This window comes from Aspergillus japonicus, assembly GCF_003184785.1.
Source record: "Aspergillus japonicus CBS 114.51 unplaced genomic scaffold BO86scaffold_18, whole genome shotgun sequence".
NCBI lineage: Eukaryota > Fungi > Ascomycota > Eurotiomycetes > Eurotiales > Aspergillaceae > Aspergillus > Aspergillus japonicus.
The window spans coordinates 1-24,078 of NW_020291655.1; the positions used below are offsets into that span (position 1 = coordinate 1).

The 24,078-nt window shown below is 53.6% G+C and overlaps 8 protein-coding genes across 8 annotated transcripts; 5 read left to right on the plus strand and 3 right to left on the minus strand.

Moving 5' to 3' along the window:
- Positions 1–190: 190 nt before the first annotated feature.
- Positions 191–1,564, plus strand: rsm25 (mitochondrial 37S ribosomal protein mS23). Its single transcript, XM_025671861.1, has 2 exons — positions 191–897; positions 983–1,564. The coding sequence occupies exons 1-2, from the start codon at positions 461–463 to the stop codon at positions 1,335–1,337; spliced, it is 792 nt and encodes a 263-aa protein (XP_025528526.1). The 5' UTR covers positions 191–460; the 3' UTR covers positions 1,338–1,564.
- Positions 1,565–2,304: 740 nt separating this feature from the next.
- Positions 2,305–5,781, plus strand: BO86DRAFT_65692 (putative cell morphogenesis protein Sog2). Its single transcript, XM_025677542.1, has 4 exons — positions 2,305–2,968; positions 3,048–3,159; positions 3,220–3,569; positions 3,617–5,781. The coding sequence occupies exons 1-4, from the start codon at positions 2,508–2,510 to the stop codon at positions 5,694–5,696; spliced, it is 3,003 nt and encodes a 1,000-aa protein (XP_025528527.1). The 5' UTR covers positions 2,305–2,507; the 3' UTR covers positions 5,697–5,781.
- Positions 5,782–6,760: 979 nt separating this feature from the next.
- cp9 (putative serine carboxypeptidase) lies at positions 6,761–8,676 on the minus strand (the record flags this gene model as incomplete). The annotated part of the gene is made up of 4 exons (XM_025669809.1): positions 8,434–8,676; positions 7,478–8,373; positions 7,013–7,363; positions 6,761–6,955 (listed from the first exon to the last, which is right to left on the minus strand). The coding sequence occupies exons 1-4, from the start codon at positions 8,660–8,662 to the stop codon at positions 6,761–6,763; spliced, it is 1,671 nt and encodes a 556-aa protein (XP_025528528.1). The 5' UTR covers positions 8,663–8,676.
- A 4,397-nt stretch (positions 8,677–13,073) lies between these two features.
- Positions 13,074–15,026, plus strand: BO86DRAFT_310804 (TCP11 family protein; the record flags this gene model as incomplete). Its single annotated transcript, XM_025667884.1, has 2 exons — positions 13,074–14,009; positions 14,088–15,026. The coding sequence occupies 2 exons, from the start codon at positions 13,074–13,076 to the stop codon at positions 15,024–15,026; spliced, it is 1,875 nt and encodes a 624-aa protein (XP_025528529.1).
- Positions 15,027–15,736: 710 nt separating this feature from the next.
- On the plus strand, positions 15,737–17,568 carry BO86DRAFT_65775 (uncharacterized protein). Its single transcript, XM_025677544.1, has one exon. It carries the CDS (start codon positions 15,950–15,952, stop codon positions 17,459–17,461), a length of 1,512 nt encoding a protein of 503 aa, XP_025528530.1. The 5' UTR covers positions 15,737–15,949; the 3' UTR covers positions 17,462–17,568.
- A 385-nt stretch (positions 17,569–17,953) lies between these two features.
- Positions 17,954–19,758, minus strand: BO86DRAFT_65773 (uncharacterized protein). Its single transcript, XM_025677543.1, has 3 exons — positions 18,719–19,758; positions 18,434–18,661; positions 17,954–18,380 (listed from the first exon to the last, which is right to left on the minus strand). Exons 1-3 carry the CDS (start codon positions 19,463–19,465, stop codon positions 18,108–18,110), a joined length of 1,248 nt encoding a protein of 415 aa, XP_025528531.1. The 5' UTR covers positions 19,466–19,758; the 3' UTR covers positions 17,954–18,107.
- Positions 19,759–22,202: 2,444 nt separating this feature from the next.
- Positions 22,203–23,060, plus strand: BO86DRAFT_310782 (nicotinate-nicotinamide nucleotide adenylyltransferase; the record flags this gene model as incomplete). Its single annotated transcript, XM_025667883.1, has 1 exon — positions 22,203–23,060. One exon carries the CDS (start codon positions 22,203–22,205, stop codon positions 23,058–23,060), a length of 858 nt encoding a protein of 285 aa, XP_025528532.1.
- A 67-nt stretch (positions 23,061–23,127) lies between these two features.
- On the minus strand, positions 23,128–24,016 carry BO86DRAFT_447557 (uncharacterized protein). The gene is made up of 3 exons (XM_025676593.1): positions 23,979–24,016; positions 23,787–23,906; positions 23,128–23,689 (listed from the first exon to the last, which is right to left on the minus strand). Exons 2-3 carry the CDS (start codon positions 23,854–23,856, stop codon positions 23,364–23,366), a joined length of 396 nt encoding a protein of 131 aa, XP_025528533.1. The 5' UTR covers positions 23,857–23,906; positions 23,979–24,016; the 3' UTR covers positions 23,128–23,363.
- Between the last annotated feature and the right edge of the window lie 62 nt (positions 24,017–24,078).

A 24,078-nucleotide genomic window follows, 5' to 3' on the forward strand; every position in this document is an offset into this window, starting at 1 on the left:
GAGGAGGAGAAGCTCCGCGTTCAAATTATTATTATGGGCTTTGCACTCTCGGAACTCACAGTCTCTGCCATTTGTTTTCCAAGGCGGAGCCGGGGTTGGGGCCAATCGGAGGCGCGCATTGCCAATCAGTGCCAATGGCTCTTTTTCCACCTCGACTCCCGCCAAAACCCATCAATCACTTCATTCATTCATTCATTCTGCCAACACCTCAAAATATCAATTCTAGCCAGCTTCCCCACCTCTCTTGAGGCCTCCCACGGAGGACTGTTTAATCCGCTGTACTCTAATTGATCTTTGCCAGATCTGACTGTCTTCTTCATCCCGGCCTCCCGCTTCCCTCTCAACCGTTCACCGGACAGATACTGCACGGCCTTCTGGTCCTCCTCCTCCTCCTCCTCCTCCTCCTCCTCCTCCGCCGCCGCCGTCGCCGCCGCCGCCGCCGCCCTCTCTCAACTGCACAATGGGCAAATACAACCTCACAGCGCTCCGCGTGCGCGAAAAGGCCCTCCTACAGAAGAAGGTCGTCAAGCAGGCAAAACTTCCTATCTGGGCCGATGTTATCGGCAATATCCCTCCCGCTCAGGTCCTCGTCCGAAATCAAGCCCACCAACATCAATTGATCCGCCAGCGCGCGATAAGTGCCAAAACTGAAAACGGTACTAAGACGCATCACGTTTTCCAAGTTCAAGAAAAGAAGGTGAAGCCGAAGAAGGCCAGCCGCATGTTTCTACCTACCGAGATCAAATACGAGGAGGATCAGCTACGCAAAGAATTCTTCAAGGACCATCCTTGGGAATTGGCTAGGCCACGAGTGCTCCTTGAAACCACCGGCCAGGACTGGGTTAACCACGACTGGAGCCGGCTCCAGCAGCCAGGAAAGAGGTTGGATGGTGAGAGGTATGCTACCACACACTTACCCACAGCTGTTTCCTACGCCACTTGTCCCCGTGTCATGCTAAACATCATCTGCTTGCGTGTATAGTGTCGTTCAGCGCCAACTCTGGCTTCTGAACAATGTTGTTGGAATGTCCAAAAGCGCCGCTTACGATATTGCTCGTCGTGAATTCTATCGACTCCGTCTGCGCGAGGATATCGAACGACGAGTTGCGGCAGAAGAAGCCGAGGCTACTGGTGCTGTCTTTGGACCTACGCAGCTGGAGATTGGTATGAAACTCGAGAACCAAGAGTATGAGCGCTGGAAGGTCTGGGCGAAGGATGAAGCTCAGGTCCTGGAAGCGAAACACGCAGCAATGGCCGGTCCTGTAGTACCGGACAATGAGGACTCCGTGAGCGTAGGAGAAGATCCTGCCGATGAAAGCGAAAGCGTGTTTGAATAGAGGAGCCACTTGAGATGTCTTGGGATTGGTAGGAGAGGTTTGGGGGGGGGTATTTTTTGGGAAATGTATGTACACTACTACTACGGGACTGTTGCAGTTGAGATCTCTGGGGTTCAATTTGTTTGTACTGTTACTTAAAGTTTTATACTTCTTTTGTTATTGCATTGAATCTCTTTTTATCTTCTTTTGACCTCATTTGTCTTTAAAGTATTTATCTACTGTCCAATCAGTCGTTTTGTTAACATTTCTTTTGATGTTTTCTATTCCCTCTATTCGTTCTCTGTCCTGGCGGCTACAGTCCATCAAAAAGAATCAAAAGGATCAAACAATAGCAGTGTTTCAGGTGTGGCTCCCGGGCACGCTCCAGGGGCCAATCAACAACTGACTGACTTATCCCCCAAGAATCTGGTTATCGCCCGGAGGGTCTGTCTTGCTCTTCTGCAAACTACTCCTACTCCTACTACTTCTACGGAGACCTCCGTACCTCACCTCATTCAATTAACTCACTGAATGATCGCATCACCGAGCTGATCAGAGAGAGAGAAAAAGAGAAAGAAAAAGAAAAAGAAAACTGACTACTGCTATTGCAGTCAGTTGGTTTAGCTGTGGCTTTCTTCTGACAGCTGCAGCCTTTTTCTCCGCGTTTCAAGTCTCTCGCTCGCTCGCTTGCTTGCTCACTCAACTCCCTCCCTCTCTCACTCAACACTCTCGCCCTCGTCACGCCGCCCATTCTTCTTAACTTGGTTGACCTCTCAGACCCCATCTATTGTCCTATCTAAATACTGTACTGGCTTACAATCTACCTGTCTGCTTCTTAACCTACTATAAGCACTCTTCTTGCAATCCTTCATCCTCGTGATCCTCGTGTTGTTCGGATTCGAGCAAGTTCTCGTCCGTTTGAAGCCTAACAAGTGCCGCCCGGGCCTGGCTGCGCGCCTCACGCCAACTGCACACACTGTCGCCTCCTTTATACCCTCATACTTATCCTTTCTTCTTACGACACCTTACCTAGTTTCACTATACATCGATCATGCTTCGTGCAGGCCACAGAACACATTCCGGAGACATCTTGGCTATCTGAGTGCATGTTCGAATCCCGAACCATAAATCACGAAAATTGCCAGCGCCAGGCCGATCGCATAGACCCTCTTACTCCGTATCTCACCCAATATGTTGTCGACAATGGTGCGCCCGGATGATACCATCAGGATGCCCTTCGCCTACCGTGGCGATGCGGACAATGACGACGATGGCAGACAATCTTTGGAACAGAGCCTACCGGTCTCACTGGTACCAGCCTCGTTGGTGCCTGCTGCATTGGTGCCTGCCTCCAGAATCGATGCACCGGCCAAAATTGAGGATGAGGTAACACTTGTCAACGGAACCGCAGGCGACGGCAATGGCACTACAGGCAAACACCCACCAGGACCCCGCTTGTTAACAACCGAGGAGACAATCGAGCTGGCCCGCCGGGCGGTTGAGAATGGAATCCAAGAAACAAAACGCTCGCTTGCGGGAAGTGAAGCAGTCACCGATGTAGTGAAGCCGAAGTTGACCATCGACTTGGGCCACTCCAACATCTCTCGTATTCCCGAGTCAGTCGTGGATACCATCAAGGACGAAGTTGAACGGTATGTTGCCTTCCGCCTTCGAGAGAATGCTGCTACGACAAACGCCACCTGCCTGTCCGGACACGCTGACCACTAGTAGACTCTCGCTATCCAACAACCAGTTGGTGCACATACCCTATCGATTTGCAGAGTGTCGTCATCTACGATATCTCAATATCCGGGCCAACAGTTTCCGCGAATTTCCCAAAGGAGTACGTTCCGGTCATGTCAAATAGGCCTTTTTCTCTATAGATTTTTAACAATGATTCTAGGTCTATAAGCTGCCGCTCCTCGAAATTCTAGACATCAGTCGCAACAAGATAAGCCACCTTCCGGAAGAGATCAAAAAACTCTCATCTCTTAGGGTTCTCTCGGTAATGCAAAACCGCCTCGATGATTTACCCCTCGGGATCTCCGACATGAACAAGCTCCAAATCCTGAAAGTTGCTGGCAACCCCTTGCGGTACCCCCTGCGACGACTCCTCGAAAGCTCTGAAACAGAATTTGCCCCCTCGAGCTTGACCGATAACGAGAAGGAGGTTGCAGTAACCGCAGAGCTTAAGAGGTTTTTGAAGACAAAACAGCCTGTTGCGCCCTTGGAAATTGAGAAATACGACCCGAGGTATGTCCTCTCGTCTTCGCTCCGTAGCACCGAAACTGATATCGCAGGGCTTTCAGCGAGGTCATGCTGGATACTCCCAAACCTCTTAAGCGTGGAATGAGCAGTCGATTCCCGGTGATTCCCAGTACTGGCGACAGTGCCTCCGACCCTAAGTCGCCCTCGTTAGGTCGACCACCGCCAATCCCGATGAAGTCACACTATCGTATCGCCTCGGGGCACAACCCTGCCTTCCACGGTGCCGTACTCCAGCGCCCAGGAGCAAAACCTTATGGTGCGTACAATGAGCGCAATCGAAGTAACAGCGAAGGCATCATCCAAGCCTCTCTCGCAGCGCGCAACAAGCGGATGGGGGTCATTCGGAAAAATACAGACCTGGGAACTCTCGACGAGACACGTCCCTATCGGAATAGCCATCTGCGAGGTTTGAGCTACGGCTCGATCCTTCGTACCAGGCCATCTGGCGCCCTATCTAGCAGCAATTCTTCCAGTCCCAGCAGCCCAAGGGAACGCAGGCGCTTGAAGGATGGGTTTGTGAATCGAATGTCGAGTCTACCAGAACAAAAAGCAGAGAAAGTGACAGCCGAGCCCATTATTGCAAGCGCAAAGTGCATCTTATTCGCTCTCTTCCAGATTCAATCCAATGTTACGTCCTTGATAAGCGTCATCAAGCGCGAAGACGCCCGTCGAAATAGCCTTGAGATTGTCTTCTACAATGCTTCTACTCATGTTGATCGCCTCAACGAGGCTATCGAGAACGCAGAACACTCTCAATTTGAGGAATCCGACGTGGCACGGTTGGCCAACGAGGCTGTAAAGCGAGAATGTGAGACGTGCATTATCGCCTACACACACGTCGGAACGCAGTTACGGAACAGTATCGACAAAATAGTCACGAACGGCGAGTCGTGCTATGTGCGCTCCCTGATTCTCATGATATTCGGTAGCATGGTTGAATTGCGCAATGCGTGTGCACATCTTGGGGTACCCATCGAAAAGGGCCCCAAACCAGTTGCGAAGTTGCCAGTCCCAGAAATTAAGGAGTCCGCAGGTCCGGACCGATTTCTGGGGCCAACCGTGACACCAACGAGGGGAAGAGAGCAGTCGTTTTCGATACGACGCTACCGAAGTGACACAACAATCCAGCATCCTCAGATTGTTATGAATGGTCCTTTCCACGCAGCATCGCAATACCAGTCTGCCGTCAGTTCACCAGGGTTTGCCCCGACGCCATTCAGTCTCGCCGCACGGAGTCGGTCCAGTAGCAGATCCAACCACATCAATACATCCATACCGTCGTCACTGGCAACCCCTCGCTTGGGCGAGTCATTCCCTGCGATCCCCAGCTCTGTTATACCTCGAATCAATCCAATGACTGGGCTAGACGAGATTGAAGAAGAGCGAATCTTTGAGCGAATCTTCGGTCAGCTCAACTCGGCATGCAGCGCTGCTCTCCAGGGATTGCCTGTAGCATTCGCTCAACTGGTGCGATGTCTCGAACTTGCTGAGCAAACACGGAAGTCAGAGGGTATCGTCATGCTTTGGAAAAATCTCATCCACCGCTGTCAGGTGTGTCTGGAAGTCTCAGAGGGCTTGGGCTCAAGGCTATCCAACATGAAGGTCAAGGAGCCTGGCGGTGGTGACCGGAACGCGCGCGAGTTCTGGCACCACTGCAAGGCATTTTTGCAGTCTTTCGTAGACCTTGTCATTGACATGAAGGAGGTTCGAAATATGAAAATTCTCCCTAACGACATTGTCAACATGCTTCGCCCTATTCAGAGGTCGAGCAGAGAAGCGGGACGTATGATTGATGCTTCGCCCTGGTCTTTTCTTGCAGACAACCCCAGCAATCCAACTCCCAACATCTACGGACCTCCTTTGCAATCGCAGCATCCACAGCACCAAACCTCGGTATCGACCAACACGTTTCATCATGGCCCTAATTTATCGCCGTCCGTCCATCTTCCTGCAACACCCCTAAGTGCCGCCCTCGGTCCCGCTGCGCAGGCGACCGTTCCCTCTACCCCTGCCAGTGCATATAGCGACAAGTTTTTCGAAGGGGATGTCTTCCAAAGAGCCGACTCTTTGCTCTCGATGCCTAACCAAGCACCATTCTTCGCCCGTCGCTGAACACCAGCCAGCCTTCATCATCTATCTTCCTTCAGCCTTTTGTACCCACTGTGACACTCCGATGCGTTAACCGTGAGTTTCACGTGGCCACAAATTCGCATTGTTCATGGCTCAATGAACCACCCCGACATAGATCAATGTCCGCAGCATCACCTCTTCTTACTCTTACATGCCTTCCACGATCTTCCAGGCGTCTTTCGTAACCCTATCTGTGTCGCATACTTGCATGTTTTTTCTCCATGGACGCCAGGAATACAGGGGCACATCGAACCAGGACTTCAAAACAGGCGGCGTATGGCTTTTCCAGCGTTCAGATTTTCTACTGGGGAAGGACTTTGCATAGCGTGCTCTATCCTTTTTGTTTTTGACTATGCATTATGAAGATCAAGGCGAAACGAAATCCCCATCATGTATTTGTTTGTTTTTTTTATTGCCTGATAGAGGTGTCTCGATTGAAAACAAAACAAAGAACTGAAAATACCATCAGACATTGATTCCTCCCAAAAGCAAGGAACCCTGAAAGGAGCCTCGATTCCTCGCATAACATGACAAATTAGATCGAAACGTGAACTCAGCTGTTGGTGCAGCAATCACTACCTATTGCAAACCTAAAAACCAATAACCCCCTAACAATCGTGGGGTTGTTTTTGTACTGTACAGTAGTTTGTGTGCTTGTGCTTGTGCTTGTTATTGTTTTGTTTTTCTGCTGCTGCTGCTGCTGCTGCCGCTGCAATCCTCCCAACACTTCGCCCCTACTGCGTTGCATGCATCATGCAGGCTCCCCCCTCCCCCCTTCCCCAGGAGAAAGAGTCGTGATGTGCAAGACATCCACGCGCTGGCCTGCGGAATACATCTACGGTCTAGTGATGATCGTTCCGCTCGCTCCCTTGTCAAACTAGATTTCCAATAAGCGGAATCCAGGATTATCCTTATCACTACCGATCCGCCAATCCCACTTGGTTATTAGCGATCTGAGTATTTAGGTAGTCTTCCATTTATATATACATATATGTATGTATATATGTGTATGGATGTATGCATCTTAACTATGATTGGTAATCCAATTACGCAGAGTCCAGAACAACATCCCTCACAAAAGCAAACATCTCCCGGGGCTTCTTAGCAAATACCGCATGGCCCGCGCCCCAGAAGAGATGGTAGGTAACACCACGCGAGGAGGTCCAGAGACCCGCTGCCCCAGGTGGTGATAATGGGTCATCACAGCTACTGGTATCTGCAGGGCAGGTGGTATCGTCGTCCTCGTCGGAGGACCAAGAAGAGCGGTTTGTATGACGCAGGACGCCCGCATCGTCTACATGGAAATAATTACCCGTGAACGGGCGCGAGAACCCCCGGCCGCCGCGCCAGGTCATATTCTGCAGGGCCAGTTCGATGCCGTAGTGATTGAGGAGGAAGTCACTGTCGCCGGCGTAGACGTGGAGGGCGATGTGGTGGGTGGTGATGAGGTCGGGGAGAATGGTGTCCGCCGGCGGTTGGGGCAGCTGGCCGTCTTGGAGGACGAGTGTGCGGATGGTGTCGTTGCAGGGGAGGTAGAGTTTTGGATCGGGTTGAGAAGCGTTGGTGGGGATGGTGAACGCAGAAGAAGAAGAAGAAGAAGAAGAAGAAGAAGAAGAAGAAGAAGAAGAAGAAGATCGGGAAGGAGATTGCTTTTTGGTCTCTGAGGTGGTCGGATTGGAGTTGCGACTATTTGCCGGGGATGGAAGATGCGAGGATTGAGATGATGAAGGTTGGGGAGGCGGAGGGAGCAGATTCAGTGCTACTTGGACGTCGGGTCGGCTGAAATATGAAGATAGTAGGGGCAGTGGGTTGAGGGTGGTACAGTTGTTGGTGATGTCGTACACGTCGAAACACTGATGCTGGTTCTGCGCGGTGGTGGAGAGGTATCTGTATGCTGTGGAGAATGTCGCGCAAGATCCGTCGCAGGTGGTGGAGTTGAGGATGGAGGAGAGGATTTCTTCGGGGGTGGTCAGAGGCGGTTGCAGTGCTGCTGCTGCTGCTGCTGCTGCTGCTGCTGCTGCTGCTGTGTCACTGCTGCATGTTTGCTGGTCCGGTGTGTCGTTATCGTCCTCTGCATCGTCGGGGATGGGGATGGGTCCCTTGGGCGGGAATTGTGCGGCTTGGTGTAGGACTTGGCCAAATCCGCAGATGGAATCGCCTTCCATAAACGCGTCAAGGATCTCGGGTGGAATTTGTAGACGCGATTGCTGGGAGCGAATGTATGCTACGGTGGGGATGAGGGACATGGCGATGGAGTTGCCAAATGTCGCATCCCCGAGGGAGAGGGAGCGTAGATGGAGCGGGAACGAGGCCTGATGGCGCACAATGGCTAAAGCAAGGTAGGGGATGTAGATGCCGGCGTAGGACTCGCCCATCAGGTGGATCTGCTTGGACTTGAGCTGAGGGAAATGGGCGAGAAAAGACTGTAGCCATGCGTAGAGGTAGGAAGTCACTCCCTCGTTGTCGGACAATGGATAGGGCTCACTCGCCGTGGACAAGCCCGTCCCCACGGGTTGGTCGATATACAAGACATGTCCCAGCTGCGTCCACGAGTGGGGATTGCGCTCGAGCTCGGTGGAATTGCCAACGAAGGCAAATGGCCCATTGCCTGACAGCAGTCCGATCAGAGACGAGCATCCAGGACCGCCATTAAACCATACTAGCAGACATCTGATTAGCTATTGCGGCTGGTTCTGCAGAGAACAAGAGAGAGACCGACTGATAAGGTTATCATCCTGTGCAGGGTCTTCGGCCTGGAAGAGCCAGAAGAACAACGAGTTGCCGGGTTCGGTCTCAGGAACAGGAATCCGACCGGCCCAACTGGTAGGAAGAGAGGAGGAAGGGACGCCTGGTAAGGAATGAACCTGGAATTGGGAGATGTCTGGCCGACGCGGAGGTAGGAATGCCCATAGCATACGGATCAAGGCGTAGACAGCGACCAGCTTCATTTTCTCATTTTCTCAGTTCCTCATCACCTTTCTCTTCATTGCACTGCACTGCAAGCACTGTCATAGCGACAGTCGACTCTCTCTCATTATATTACATACACTGTTGTGAGTCGCCATGCTCTTAACGAGTTATCCGGATATTGCTCTCAATAAGTTTGAGCTTATTGAACTCTACAAAGAGCCACGGGGTGGCGCCGACTTTGAGTGCCTGAGCCGATACTGGTACAACTTACGGAGTACACTCTGAGGATCAGGTAGTCCACGGTGATTACCGTGGCTTTGTCTTACCTTGTTGTCTACTACCTAGTAACTATCTGTTGCTCAAGAATTGATAAGTATAGCGAATCACCTGATTTAGGGCCAGGCATGCGGTCACGGGATCGGCCCTGGCTTCCCAAGGAGGAAATCATCCATCAACTCGGAGTAGCCTCCAACTTCTTCTTCATCATCATCATCATCATCATCATCCTCATTATTTCATCTTCATCGCCTTGGCTCGGTCGGTGAAAGCATTAATCAGGCAAGCAATCTGCAGCGGAGTTTCAACAAGTCGCAGTAGAGATACATGTCAACCCAAGGTTCATCATTACTCCATTATCTGTCCGCCCTGGCTTGACAGGCCGGAGGAAGTTCTAGTACTCCGTAGGGACTCAGTACTCCCCCGCCCCGCCTGCGAGAGCGCAACGCGGAGCCAATAATGGCTCCAGACTTGCGCAACGTCTCGACTCTCAGGGAGCAGAAACCGGGTCTATCCTAACACCGCTTTTCTTATGGCTTGCTTGCAAACGGGCTTGGCTTCTCTCCCCCATCCCCAATTGCCACCTCGCCGTCCTGACCCAGGATAATGAGGCGGCCACGCGTGGAGTATCTAAGTGTTGTGACCAGTGCGCAACAAAAGTGAGGCGCTAAGCCAGCATTAACCACCGGATTTTCTCGCCCCTTTATTCGCAGCGCAAAGGCTCGAATGGTCCAGACACATTATTCGCATGACGTTTTCACTGTCTGCCGTTTATCATTCGTTCGTGTTGGCAACATCACTCAATTACTACCACCTAGCGATTGTCAAGTACTTCGTACAGTAACTTACTCCAACTCCGAAGTGCTGCTGACTCAAATGTTCATCCCACTTCTTAGCAAGTGTTGAATATATTCTCGATACGGAGTAGCAAATCCGACTTACAGGGGCCATCCGACAGAACCTTGGACATCAAAATTCCTGCCGGGAAACATGAACATAAACCGGGGAAGAACTACGGTACTATACAAGCCATTGCTGACTCGGGTTGACTTACCGATGCTACCACGCGTGTGATCCACCCCGACCGGGACTGTTGGGTTATCACTGAACATCGACGTCAATCTACATATCAATCTGCTAGGGTGGATACTGAATAGATCGGGGCTGTCTCCATGTCCCACCCCAACCCAAGGGAGGAAGAACAGGAGGAAATTAAACACGGTCGCAGGCGCCTGTGAAGTGTGAACGAAAAGGGGCTTCTGTAGCGCAATACTAGGTAAGAGTTCCCGCCGGCGGTGACCGAGCCAGACTCGAACTGCAGTCCCGAAAGTGTCGGTGGGCAAAAAAGCGGACCCTCCATCGCCAATCCGCCATGCGATAGATAGTAAAAGAACGATGGGTTTGACGCCCGACTATGAGATTGGGACCAATCGGCCGGTCTCATCTAGGTTTGCATGACAGAGGAGAGATGCAGAGTTGCCGAAAAGTCTTAGATGACTACCTACGGTACCAGTTAGTGCACGCGAGGCCAAGCAAGCAAGCTGATGGCATGATGCTAATGGGTGCTATGCTGCATGGTGCCTGCCGTTCGGCGCCCTGGGATAGGGAGAAGGAAACTTGAAACAATCACCCACGACTTCCATATACTATACTCATCTCACTTAGATCTTGTCGGCCAAAATACTTTGTATGTATAGAGAGTGGATGACAGAAATCACCCAACCTGCATGCGGAAGAAGTCTAAAGACTAAAGGGACGTGAGTTCTTCTAACTACGGAGTACTAACTTACTCATTCATACTTGCCGGTTGTTAGTTATAGTTTTCCGTATGGAATGTCCGGTCATCCCCTGCTTGGTATCTTTTCTTACTCCGTGCAGAGACTCAGTCTCCTGTTCATCACATAACTACCAATGAATAATTCATAACAAAAGAAACCATACCGGGACAAAAAAAAAGATTACAAGAGCTCGGATCTCGATGGATCCGGTCTTAGATCCATCCGAACACAGTCAACGGCAGGCTGCATCCATTTGCTTTGCACATTGCCATGATTCAGCGGGAATACACCGAATGGCCCTCCTAGCGAAGTCTCAATGGAGACTCTACTAGGTGTACAGAGTAGACGATTGACTATCCCTCCTGATACCTTTTGATTTGTTTTGGTTCCTCCCCAAATTTATTGGTCCATCCCACCCAGACAGAATTCAATTGACTGGTGGCGTTCTGCATGGGAGAACCAGTTGAACCAGTTGAACCAGTTATGGGGAGCGGACTGACTCCCTATCACATTTGGATATTGGGGATCTCCCAGGCCTTTCCAGCGTGCCGGGTAGCAGCATTGAAACCGGCACACGCCCGAGGTCTGAGATCGCACACGATACCGTGCCCTGCCCTGGTTGTGAGGAATGTTGCTGCTGGTGCTGCTGCTGGGGTGGAGTCAGGGATTATCGCCGCGGGAATAATTGACTTTCCCTTTCCCTTTGCCTTTGCCTTTGCCTTTGCCTTTGCCTCTGCCTCTGCCTCTGCCTCTGCTTTTGGTCTTTTCGTCTTTCACTTCTCAACCCTCGCGCGGTGGTTAAGGAATGAATGAATGAATGAATGAATGATTGATTGATTGATCCTTTCTTCCCCACACCACCTTTAACTAACCATCGGGCCAGGCTTGAAGAAGGGCAATCCTCGTCAATTTACTAGTTAGTACTGTATCATCATCATCGTCGTCGTCGTCGTCGTCGTCTTCATCTTTCTCTACTTCGGCCTTTCTTCTCGTCAAGCATCCCACGTCATCCGCTATCTGATTAGGGATTGATTCCAAGTAAACTTCTCCATACTTATAGTTCCGTGCCCGTTCCCAGCTGGTCTCCAGGTGGTTCGCCGTGCCAAAACACAAAACAGAAAACAGAAAACAGAAACCGGAAAGTTCGTAGTTGCTGCAAACGTCTAGATTAGATCAGCCTCACTTTTCCCTTTTCCCAGTGCCCCTGCAAAAGGCACAGTTGCCTCTCTTCCCTCTCATTCGTTTTTTTTTCCCATTCTCCCTCTTTCGCTCTGACCAGTCAGTTTATACTGTTTAGTCTCCTACTGTACAATGCGGTAGTGCAGGACTGATCTTGTCTTTCACTGATCACTGACCATTTCTTTTCTCGTTGGTGTTTTTTTTTTCTCTCTTCACCTCTGGGATTGCAGTAGTTCCCTTGGCTGGTGTTCTTCCTTTTTCTCCCTCGCCCCCTCTTAGTTGACACTGACCTTTCTTCCCTCCCCTCCCCCTGTGTAGTGCAGGGTTACTCTTCGGAGTCTTCGCATGCTTTGTTGCTGCCATTGGGGTGTGTTATCAGAAACATTGGATATCCCGGTCTCGTCTCTTTGTTCCTCTGATCTCGCCGATTTGCCCGGTCGATAGTATTACTGTCGCCTTTCTTGCTGTCCGCACTGAAGCGCATCTGTTTGCTCCTCCCCTTCGGCATTCCCTTCCTGGTTGTCGTGTAGCCATTTGATTGATCTTGCTGTCTTTCTTCCTGCTTCAAACATATACAACTTCACATCTTGTGCTGGGTGTGACATTGGTGTCTCTTTCTAAGACTTGAAGATCAAAAGGCTGGTCACGTCACAACAGACACAAAGAGAGATCTATACGCTGTATAAAAAGGCAGAAAAAGAGAGGGGGCATACTATTTGCTACACGACAACGACAATTGGTCCACTTCTATATCGTCAGTCCATACCTACCACACTGATTCCCACCAATCTTCAACTACAACCACCACCACTACCACCACTACCATAACAAACTTCCCGTTTAATGATCGACACCAGCGATCGACGTCGTTGACCAAGATCAGGTGCGCACTATTTTCCCCTCCCTCGCCTTCAAACCCTGTCGACCCCAGGCAAGGACTGACAGAAGGGTTGCTGGAAAGGGATCACAATCGAACCTTTTCGCCCCCACACCGTCGTTGTCGTGGTCTAGTATAGGGCTACGGTGCCTTGCGTCTATCACCAAGGAAATGCCCGTTTGTCCCACGATCTAGGTGCAGCCACATCTCGTCAAATCTCACACTTGGACCACTTTACTACTCTCCTGCCACGCCTCAGTCCCCAACCTCCCGCCATCACCCTTTCCTTTCTCAACCTTGCCACCTCACCATTATTTGCTCGGGCACTAGCGGGATCGGATGGAGATGGACCTTCAAAAAACGAAGGAGGCCCGCCGGGATGCGCCGGGCAAGCAGGAGGAAAGCGCTGACTGTCCGTTGGAAGCCTATGGAGGAAGCGGCCATACGAAGGAGTCCCCCAAGAACGATTCGTTAGATCATCGCGATGCGAACGAGCGTCCTGATCCTGCAGACGCGCGCCAACAACGGCACTCGGGCAGTTCTACTTACCGGGAAGATGTGTCGTCGCAGTCTCCCCCGGCAACAACGCTACTGGCGCCCGCCAGACCATCATCTCCATCGTCGAAAACCCTTGACATTCCGACAGCGCTCGAGCTCCGTCCCGAGGAGCATAGGCTGCTGTTAACCGCCAAGCGCTATCCCCCGGTAACGAAAAGCACGCTGAGCGAGCTGGATCTCCCATGCATCATGAGCAACATCAATCTCCGGATGGATGCGAACTTCGACCGGGACCTGCATTTCAAGCCTGACCTCGACGGGGAGAAAGGAAGGCGGAAGCGGAAAGAGGCGGCGGATTACTGGGAGGCCATGGCCGTGGAGATTTCGATCTACGCGTTCTATTCGTCGCCCGAAGCTGCCGGCCTGGCCGCGGATGCGCGGACCGACCAGCGACAGGTCTTCGAGCCCCGACTCCCGGCCATGTTCGACACCTTGCAGGATGTGTTGAAGACGCTGGTGCCGGAACGCGATCATCCGGGGGTGGTGCAGAACCTGGAGGTACCGCTACTCATGCAGCAGATCCAGAAAGGGGTGCTGGATATGGTTCGGGTGGCCGCCTGGCTGGCAGGGCTGCTCAAGACCCATTGCGCCCCGATGCGGGATGAATGGGCGGATCGGATGGTGGAGCAGATCCGGTCCGGGTCGCAGTCGCAGAATCCGATGGAGATCGTCGGCGGCCTCCAGACGTTGTTCGCGATCCTGGAGGCCATGAAATTGGTAAGGAGCTGGTTCACGCGCGGGGGTGGGTTTCGCCGCCGCGAGAGAGAAATGGGAACTGATTTTTGCTTGCCTTAGGACGTTGCGAACCACCAGATCCGCGCCTTTCGGGTGCTGCTGATTGAGGACACTGTTCCGTTCTTGCGGGAGTATTTCCGGGGAAAGATTGAGAGGGACAACTTCCGGGTCGACTCCTCGCGACTTTGGTATCTGGAGACCCGGGAGCGCGAATTGCGACAGATGGACAAGCCCGCACAGACGGACGCATTCTGGCCGATTTCGGTGCTGTTTCAGGGAGTGTCCGACTTGTTACTCCAGTTTCACACCCCCGATTCCTTTCCGGAAACCTTTGTGTTCGACTCGGACCGCCTGTGGCAGCTCCGGACCTGTCTTCAGAACCTGATCAACCTGGACATCTGCTGGTTCATCTTTGAGTCCTACATCCACACGCAGAAACGATACCTGTCGGCCCCCGCACAGACGTACGCCACCTTCCGGTCACGCATTGGCTCGTTGATGGAGGAGAACGAGGACTGCCCGCGGGGCTCGGCGCAGTGGGTGCAGAACGTGCGGTGCATCGGGCTGGAGATCGCTCGGTTCGCGTGTGCCGCCTGCTGCAGCGATGGCAGCACGGTCTCGGATGAGGTGATCACGCAGATCGAAAGCGCGCTGGAGTGGCACCTGTCGAACGAATCGGGGCTGTTCCAGTACTTCCAGGCGGCGCTGCGCGAGAAGTTGCTGGCGGCGACGTTCGCGGTGGCGAAGAAGTACCTGAACATGTCGCCGTTGGCGATCTGCGAGTCGCAGCGCAACTTCCCGCACACGGCGCCCACCCTGCTGGGCCATCCCCAGCACTATGACGTCGAGCGCATCTCGATGCGGCTGGCGCATATGGGGGTGCTACACTGGCGGGTGTGGGCGCCGATTCTGTATGTGCGCGAGAGCGTGTCACCGACTGACGTGGCAATGATCCCGTCGAACGAGGGTTATGACGTGGCACGTTCCGCGACTCTTTGATCACGCGGGCTGCCTTTTGGCAGATGGATTTATTTATCTTGTTCTGTTTGTGGCATGTTTCTGTGACACACGGGTGGAGTTGGGTCCGTTTCATGCAGTTCTTCAGCGTGTTTTGCATCGGTTTGTTTGGGGTTTGGCCTTGGGGGCTTTTGGAGTTTGACAGGAAGGGAGACAGCGCATATATAATTTTGACTTTGTCCTAGTGCGAGGCGATTGGGGGGCAGAGGCAGGGCAGGGTGTTGGTTTCAGGGTATTCCAGAAGGAATTTAGATCTGATTGAGTTGACTGGCATCTGCAGCTGCATCTTGCACTTGGGCATTTACTAAAGCACCTACTACAGCACCTTTTAATAATGTCTTTGACTGATGGCTTTGGTTGTTGCTATGCTGTTGAGGGTAAAATATGCATAGTAGGATTCTCTGCTTCAATTTGGCTTCATATGGTTAGCATATTCTAGACTTGCTGCCAGTTTGATGTGCTTTGGAGATTCTCATTAGATTTCAGAGTTCTCCTAGTTCAACAGTCAACAAGCTGCCTCAGTATCAATCCGCAATGTGGTTATGACTCAAGCATCCAAGAATGTACGATTTGTATGGTTAAGTTAGTGCTTATAACTTACATGAGTAGATGGATGGATATTATGTAAGCCCCCCCCAGATCTCAGTTCGACCCACCGCTCGCCCGTTGCATCAACATCGAATTTCCCAGTCTGGCAATGCATAAATTTATCCTGACTCCTTGCCTCGTGCGTTCAAACCTGCCATGAGCTAGCTAGCATCCCAGAACTCCCTCACTACCAATTCCAGCCAAGATAGTTAAAATCACACGAGCACAATCACCATCACCATCTTACCTTCAAAAAACCCATGGACTAATTCGAATCCTATCTTTTTACACCGGTGGAACCGCTAGATCCTCTCCAAATGCGCACCACCATCCCCCTCCTCCAATCCGCCGCCGCCGCCACCACCACCACCACCACCACCACAACACCACCAACAACAACAGTCCTCTCACTCTGCCTGCGCACCCTACATGGCACCCATCTCCAGCGCATCGCCCAGCGCACCGGCATCCACTCCTCCGGCACGAAACCCGTGCTCACCCGCCGCCTCGAGACGGAACTGCCGCAATGCGAGTACCAGCGCGCGCCCTCCGCCGGTGCGCCGGCTCCCGCCGCGCAGGGAATGAGCATCCTCAGCATCGACATGGGCATCCGCAACCTCGCCTTTGCGCATTTGCTCGTCGCCCCGCCGCCGCCTACACCACCGCTGCACTCCTCCGGCGCCCTCAAGCGGGAAGAAGATGCTGGGGATAGGCATCGGCCGCGCATCACGCTGACCGCATGGCGCCGGCTCTCCGTCTTCGCCCCCGACTCCGACTTCGAACTGCAATCGCAAGAGCCATCGCAACTGCACCCGGAGACCGCCGTGCCCTTGACTACTCAGAACCAGACCCAGACCCAGACCCAGATCCCCGATGAAGCCAGCGAACCAACCGAAGCCCACCCCCCCCCCTCAGACCCAGCTCCAGCCTCAGACCTAGATCCAGACCTCGATCCAGACCCATCTCCAGAAGAAGAAGCCGGCAAGGTTATAGGGCCTTATTGCCCCGCCAGCTACGCCGAGGCCGCGTACGCCCTGATCACGACCCTGCTGGCCCGGTACCGGCCGACGCACGTGCTGATCGAGCGCCAGCGGTTCCGGTCGGGCGGGAGGGCCCCCGTCCAGGAGTGGTCGATCCGCGTGGGCGTGTTCGAGGGGATGCTGTATGCGGTGCTGGAGGCGTTGCGGCACGAGAGGGGGGCTCATCCGAACTCGAACTCGAACTCGAACTCGCACGCGGTTGGGGGGCCGGGGCCGGGGCCGGTGCCGGTGCCGGTGCCACAGGTTTACGGGGTGGAGCCGGGGCGGGTGAGTCGGTTTTGGTCGGGGCGGGTTTCTCCTATTCATGGGGAGGGGGAGGGGAAAGCAACCGGCGAGCGGAAGAGACGCAGAAGGAAGGTGCAGCAGCAGCAGCAGCAGCAAACCCCACCTCCACCGCAAGCAGACGCGCCCGCCACCGCCGAAGACGGCGCCGCGGAGGCCGCGACAGAGCGTCCCGCCCGAAAGAAAAAGAAGAGCGCGGGCGAGGTCAAGAAGATGAAGATGGATCTGGTCGGGCACTGGCTGCAGAACGCTGCTGCCGCCACCACCACCACCACCACCTCCTCCTCCTCCTCCTCTCTGGCCGTGGCGGACGACCAGGAGTTACACCAGTGGGTGGAGGCCTATCGCACCAGATGGCAGACCCGCCGAGGAGCCGGCGCCCACCTGCCGGAGATCGGCAAGCTGGACGATCTGGCGGATTGTCTGGTGCAGGGCGTCACTTGGCTCGAGTGGCAGCAGATGCGCCACCGGCTCCTGGTTGAGCCTTCGCTGCTGCTGAAGATCTAGTCTGTTATACATGTATTTATACTCGGGACCAATCAATGTATAGTAAGGTCTAGAATCTTAGTATAGCCCCCCGTGTCATACCCCATACCTATTCTACAGTGCTACACACATAATCCAGAAAGAAAGAAAAAATCAATTTCGCTGTCTAAATCAGTATCCGCTGTCATAAGCAAGATCGTCATCGGATGGTCGTAAAGCCCCACTTAGATCTATTCTTCGCATAGATACACATGTCCCGAGAGCCGAACAGATGCCTGGCACTCTTCGTCCGCTCCGGCTAATAACTAAACCCCCCCCACCCCCACCCCGGTCCGGCCCGTCACCGGACAAAGATCCATGTCCCATGAGAGAGAGAGGTTCTCACAGAGAAACTTAATGAAGAAACAGCTTCGTTGGATAACGGGTGGGACCGGGACGGATCCCAACAAGAATTGGAACAACCTGAGTAGAGTACCTAGCCGGGTTGACGAGAATGGAAGATAGACTAGGTGGATTGAAGCAGAAAAAAGAAGAAAAAAAAAAGATTTGTCAAGTTTGTACCAGAAACATAAATATCGAAATCCTCTCATAGGTACAGGGGCCCGCGCAAGCGTTACGCCACCGGATCAATTCTCAGGACAGACGAAGGCGCCGGGCTGATATGCCCTTAGTAGACGCGGCGGAAGTGCGAGGGGAACGCCGCGCGGCTGCTGGTCTGGAAGCCAGTGGGACGAGCAGCACCGCTAGGGTAGGGGAAGGTGCCGTTGCTGTGGCCGAAGGGAGGGCGAGGGGTGGGGATGACGGTGGCAGTGCTGGTGGCAGCGGCCTCGGTGGTGGAGGCGCTGGAGGTGGTGTCCTCAGCGCTGGTGGTGGGCTGGGCAACCTCGACGTTGGTGTCGGGGGTGGCGGTGATAGCAGCGGCAGTGGTAGGGGCGACCGTCTGCAACTCTGATTAGCTAACCACGTCGTCAAGTTTCACGCAGCCTAACTTACCACAGTGACGGTGTCGTGGACAGTGACAGTGACCGGAGCGCAGCTGTCGCTGGAGCCGGAGCTGGCAGCGCCGGAGGAGCTACCAGCAGAGGTGGCGGCAGAGCCAGCGGCACCAGTGGACGAGGGGACAGCCAGAAGAGTGTAGGTGGCGAAAGCGGTCGAGGTCGAAGTGAGGGTAGTGTCCTGAGCACTGGCGCTGGCAGTGCTGGAGCTGTGGCTTCCAGGGGTCTATATCAATGGGTCAGTAGGGTTCAGATGCGGGGTTGCTGAAAATACCAAACGTACCACATAGACGGTCTGGACGTCAGTCACGGTGCGGTGGACAGTAGTGGTCACCACGGTCTTGGAGGCACCGGCACCCAGAGTGTAGGTGAGAGTGACATCCTTGGTGGAGGTCTGGGTCTCGTACTCGGTGGAGACGGACTCAGCACCCGAGGCAGCGCCAGATCCGGAGCCGGAGCCGGAGCCCGCAGCAGAGCTGGTAGCTCCAGCAGACTGGGTCACGCCGGTGCCGAGAGGGCCGGGGGCGGAGGTGATGGCCGAAGAGTAGGGGAAAGGAGGCACGGGGGCCGAGGAGTGAGCGCCGGGCACCACGGAGGAGGGGCCAACGGGGACCACAGGCACGGAGGAGGGCCCAACAGGCACAACGGAGACCGAGGAAGCAGCCGAAGGCACAACCACAGCCACGGACGAGGAGCCCACCGAGGCAACCGGAGGCACAGCCACGGACGAGGGACCGGCGGGAGCAACGGCCTCGGAGGAGGGCGCAGCGGGGACGGGAGCAGCAGTGGTGGTGCCCTGAGGCGCGACAGCCAGGCTAGTAGTGGCAGCAACGGCGGTGGACGCGGAGCTGGTCACCACAACGGGCTGGGGAGGCTGGACAGTCGTGGTGGGGAGAGTGACGGGGGGGACCGCAACCGAGCTGGAGGCGGCATCGCGGCCGTGGAAGTGCAGGTTGTGGTGGATGTTGGCCTCACCAACGGCGGCGAGCGCACCCAGAAGGGCGACAGAGACCTTGGTAGTGAGCTGCATGTTGATGATTTGGGGGGGGGGTTTTGGGTGATATGGGGTGGTGTTTGATTGGGAGGTAGAGACTGCGGGGGTGTTTGGTCAACGAATGTGAGCGGCGAAATCGATTCGCAACAAGTTGGATAAAGAATGACTGGGTTCGAAAGAACGAAGCAACGTCTCTAGCACAGAGAACAGTTGAGAGAGAATGTAGCAGTCTGACGGAATCAATCCGAGATTTTGGGGAAAAGAGAGTTGTTAAAAAGAAGAGAATGGAGACAGTTTGAAGAAAGAGAGACTAGACTAAGAACGAGAAGAGAAGAGGGGGGTGGGGGGGGAGGAGGAGGAGGAGGAGAAGAAAGGAAAGGAAAGGAAAGGAGACTCTTTTTCTCATTTGCTTATTTGATTAACACCGGAGAGTTCACGATACACCTGAGTTACCAGGCACCGTACAGACCACCTGCAAAGTGGATGGACTGTCGGTGAATTAATGCAGGGCCATCTGTAACATCTGTAACATCTGTAACGTATGGTTGCATCAGCCGATCCTCTGCCTCGTGCACTAAAGTGAATAGCGACAAGGAGGGAGCTTAGCCTGTCTCATCGCAGGCCGAACAGGATGGAAATGATATGGGATGCAAATGATTAATTTCCTGAGACTCCATAGGAGTGGGTCTCTGGCGCAGGCACCATCCGTGGATTGGCGGTTTTGTGCGGCTGCAGAGATGATGGCCCCCGTTTCATCCCGTGAATGCACGATGTTCACTGGCTGCGCATCCCCTGGCTTTAATCTCGGGTGGGCCGTTTTCCCCGACCAATTGACCTGTTTTTCTTCTTCTTTTTCTTTTTTCTTTTTTCTCTCTCTACCTAGACTACTTGGTAGACTGGACTGACTTGGTGGGAGTTGCCCCCGGCCCCCGGCTGTACTGTACTCCCTATACAGCACATCCACAGGCACAATCGAAAACAAGCAATAGTCAGGAAGGAAGCCTGCAGAAATCTTGTACTTCTAGCTGAGGGGCCAGAAAGGGACGAGGTACAGTACAGAGTACGTGACGTGCTGGTGCCTGATGAGCGATGAGCATCCATGAATGAATCACGGTCAACAGCTCAATCAATGCTCAACTCTAAATTGCCAGCGTTCGGAAATGAGCTCCAATTTCTATCCTGTACCTTGTCACTGGATCACTAGTCAAGACTGACTATCGATCAACTACTATGCACAGTACCTCCCATTCTGCCAAGCTCTATTCCCACGTATGGGTCCACGCAGTCTGCGTAGCAGTGACGAGGCATTGGGAGAAAAGCGGGGGATCAAGAGCACGGTGAGATACACGTCGAGAGTCCTAGGGGGGGGGGGGAATAGGGGGATTAAACACCGTATCTACGGAGTCCAGCATCTCGGAGTCATTGTACAGAACGGACTTGGTCCAAGCGTGGGCCATTCACTACGTGGTGGCGGCCATCGCGAATGGTCAAGCTCGGCGCCAACCGGGCCCGCTGGGTCGCCCGACTAGCAGGAGAAAACTTTCTCTAAGCGATTGCCATTCGGAGAGCATTGACCGGTACAGTAGGCCTAAGCGAAAGCGAACACGGCCACCGTGGACAGGAGAGGCAGTCTCTTACAGAGGACAATGACAACAGCAACAACAACAACAACAACAACGTGTGACAATGACTCGGTGGCTGCCTGCCAGAGGCGTTGGCATCAATGACAGTGGTGATCCGGACGTTATCACCAGCAGAAGAGATCATTCGAGGATGATCATGAGAGAAGTGGAGCCCAATCACTTTGACCAGGAGTCTAGAGTCTAGACACCATCCCACAGATTGCACTCATCTTAGATTAAATATGAGCAATAACCGCCCTCGTCCACACCAATGTGATGGCTGCTGGATCACCGTGACATGAAATAGTCAAGCTGATATCTCTGGACCCCTCTCCCCGGGTGTTCACTTCACCACATTTCCAGGGTCATCGACTGCCGCGGATGTTTCAAACCAACAAAGCTAAGATACTCGGTTGCCTGAAGTTTTGGTGGTTGATCCGAGAAAACACTGACTAAGGGATGATCGCCATCGCGGCTACGCTCGCCAAAGACAAAAGACCGCTAGGAAGAAAATTCGAAGCCCCGAATTCTAGCCCTTCGGATCAAAAACATTCTGGCTTCATTATGGCTCACCGGCACATCGAGATGACTGTGATTGTGATTGGGATCAGCCCGCGCATTAATCTAGACGGAACACGGTACGGTGAGATACGATAGGAAGAATCCTACTCATTAGACTCCTAAGCCTAAGAGCAGGACCTGTATTTAATATCGGGCTTGCCGCCACTCAGCCGTGTTGGGTGGGTTGGACAATCTCCCTCCCAATGAGTAGAGTAATGGAGGATGCTGTGTTGTTCTCCGTTTGTACTGTAGTACTTGTACTGTACCTGTACAGTCTTGCTCTGCAGCCACCCGTCGGAAAGACAAACGAGACGAAGAAAGGGTCCGATGGTTGATGGTCGATCCGCTTCTTTTCCTTCCATGGATTTCGGGCAATTCTTCCCGTCTGTCCCACTCTGGGCGGTCGGCCATTTTGCCGTGGTTTTCGGTTCGGTTCGGTTCAAGGTTGCGGCTCTGACACTGCAGTTTCGTGAACTTACCTCCAGGCTGCCCCTCATCATTATAGTTGTTGTTGTTCTTCTTCTTCTCCGTGCATGAAAGAATATCTCCAAGAATAGCCATTGGGTCAAACATCGTCTAACGGATCGACTATGGAAAGACCCTCCTTCCAGTCCCTGCAGGCACATTATGCTTCCCGCTTGAAACAGTTCCAAACATCAGATCGGAACTTTGAAGTTCTGGCCTCCGTCTCACCCGACGACCATGACCCTGCTTCAGGTCCCGACGTCTTGTACGTGCTTGACTCCTCTTTCAATCCACCGACGCTCGCACACCGTCGCATTGCCTGTTCGGCTCTTTTGGAGGACACCCGTTGCGCTCCGCGGCTCCTCTTGCTATTGGCGACCCAGAATGCGGACAAGCCTTCTAAACCCGCTTCTTTTGAAGACCGCCTAACCATGATGGACTTGTTCGCTCGCGACCTTCTTTCTCATTTGCCATCTGCAAGTCCTCCAGGCACTCGCCAGACCCTTCCAGTAATAGATATCGCCGTCACAAAGAAGCCATACTTTGTGGATAAGGCGGCAGAGATAGAGCGGGCGGGGGTATACCCCCACTCGCTGGAACAAGTCCATCTTACGGGCTACGATACCTTGATTCGCATCTTCGATCCCAAGTACTATCCGCCCGAACACACCCTGCAGTCGCTGGAGCCCTTCCTGTCCCAGCATCGGTTACGGGTGACCTTGCGCCCCGATAGCAGTTGGGGCAGTCGGGACGAGCAGGAGGCCTTTTTGCGGGACTTGGCGGAGGGAAGGAAAGATGACATAGGCGGTAAGCGGGAATGGGCCCAGCGAATTCAGCTGGTGGAGGGACGGAAACCGGGGGCACCATCGGTGAGCTCGACCAAGGCCCGAGAGGCAGTCGCCGCAAACCCTCAGGATCTGGACTGGCTGGTCCCGTCGAGCATACAGGCGATGATTCTCTCTGAACGACTTTACGCGAACTGATCGACAGCGGCCTGACCGACCGGTACAGCGCGTACCCGCTGCCTCGCGATTGCGATCCGCCAGTCGCAACCACTGTAGATCTTTGCAATACCACGTATACACATAGACAGCGCATTTTCAACATTCTGCGTGCCAGAAACCAATTTTGCTTTTATCTCAACGACGACCATAACACCATGCCCAAAGCGACGCTCCCCCCCATCCATGTGTTTGGCGGACATTATTATCGTACATACATAAATCTTCGATGGATCTTCGGGCCCTGCGCAATGGGTCCGATTTATACAATTGTACCCATCCCGTCTATTCTTCGTCTTCTTCCCGCTTGCCCAGGGTGTAGGCAAGTCCCCCACTCACCATGTTGACCAAGCAGAGACCCATGGTCACGCCGCGCACAATGCCCCGAGCGCCCCATTTCTTCATGAACGGCTGCTTGCGCCGCCCCGCAAGCAGGAGGTAGAGCCCAGACCAGGCGGCGCTGATCCCCGCCGTGTCGGTTTTGAATCCTTGGAGGTTGGCATAGCTCGAGAAGAGAAGGAGGGGAGGGAAGAGCATGGGCAGTGGTTGGAATGGGCGCATGTGCTGTGCGGTGATGAGAGAGGCCAGTAGAGTAGGCGGGAAAGCGTTCTCTGTATAATGGTAAAAGAGCGTCAGCTTGCAAGCTCCAACACGAGAGACATTCATAGTCTTGCGAAAACAGCCCAGATTGCTCTGATTATTACTTACCGCCCCATGCTCGAGCTGTCTGGACCAGAGACTTCTCCGTCTGTTCTACTGCGGAGTCCGAACCAGCCATGATTGTGTGGGTGGTGCTAAATCTGTGGTGGAATGAGTGGTGAAGCCTATCTTGAACAATTGTTAGCCACAGAAGAGAGACAACCGCAAGTATGGAGAGCGACAGTGGTGCGCTGAACGTACCGGTAACAAGTAACAGTGAATGCGGAGGTGGTGGCAGCAGATGTGAGGAGGGATGACGATCCGCGGCAACGAGCACAAGACAGCCTTTCCTGACTAACAA

Coding starts and splice junctions, on each gene's coding strand:
- rsm25 (XM_025671861.1), top strand. CDS start 461: ATGGGCAAATACAACCTCACAGCGCTCCGCGTGCGCGAAAAGGCCCTC. Junction 898..982: donor AAGAGGTTGGATGGTGAGAG/GTATGCTACCAC, acceptor TTGCGTGTATAG/TGTCGTTCAGCGCCAACTCT.
- BO86DRAFT_65692 (XM_025677542.1), top strand. CDS start 2,508: ATGTTGTCGACAATGGTGCGCCCGGATGATACCATCAGGATGCCCTTC. Junction 2,969..3,047: donor ATCAAGGACGAAGTTGAACG/GTATGTTGCCTT, acceptor GACCACTAGTAG/ACTCTCGCTATCCAACAACC. Junction 3,570..3,616: donor ATTGAGAAATACGACCCGAG/GTATGTCCTCTC, acceptor CTGATATCGCAG/GGCTTTCAGCGAGGTCATGC.
- BO86DRAFT_65775 (XM_025677544.1), top strand. CDS start 15,950: ATGCGCACCACCATCCCCCTCCTCCAATCCGCCGCCGCCGCCACCACC.
- BO86DRAFT_65773 (XM_025677543.1), bottom strand. CDS start 19,465: ATGCAGCTCACTACCAAGGTCTCTGTCGCCCTTCTGGGTGCGCTCGCC. Junction 18,662..18,718: donor ACGTCCAGACCGTCTATGTG/GTACGTTTGGTA, acceptor CCATTGATATAG/ACCCCTGGAAGCCACAGCTC. Junction 18,381..18,433: donor TCCACGACACCGTCACTGTG/GTAAGTTAGGCT, acceptor TCAGAGTTGCAG/ACGGTCGCCCCTACCACTGC.
- BO86DRAFT_447557 (XM_025676593.1), bottom strand. CDS start 23,856: ATGGCTGGTTCGGACTCCGCAGTAGAACAGACGGAGAAGTCTCTGGTC. Junction 23,690..23,786: donor GACAGCTCGAGCATGGGGCG/GTAAGTAATAAT, acceptor ACCATTATACAG/AGAACGCTTTCCCGCCTACT.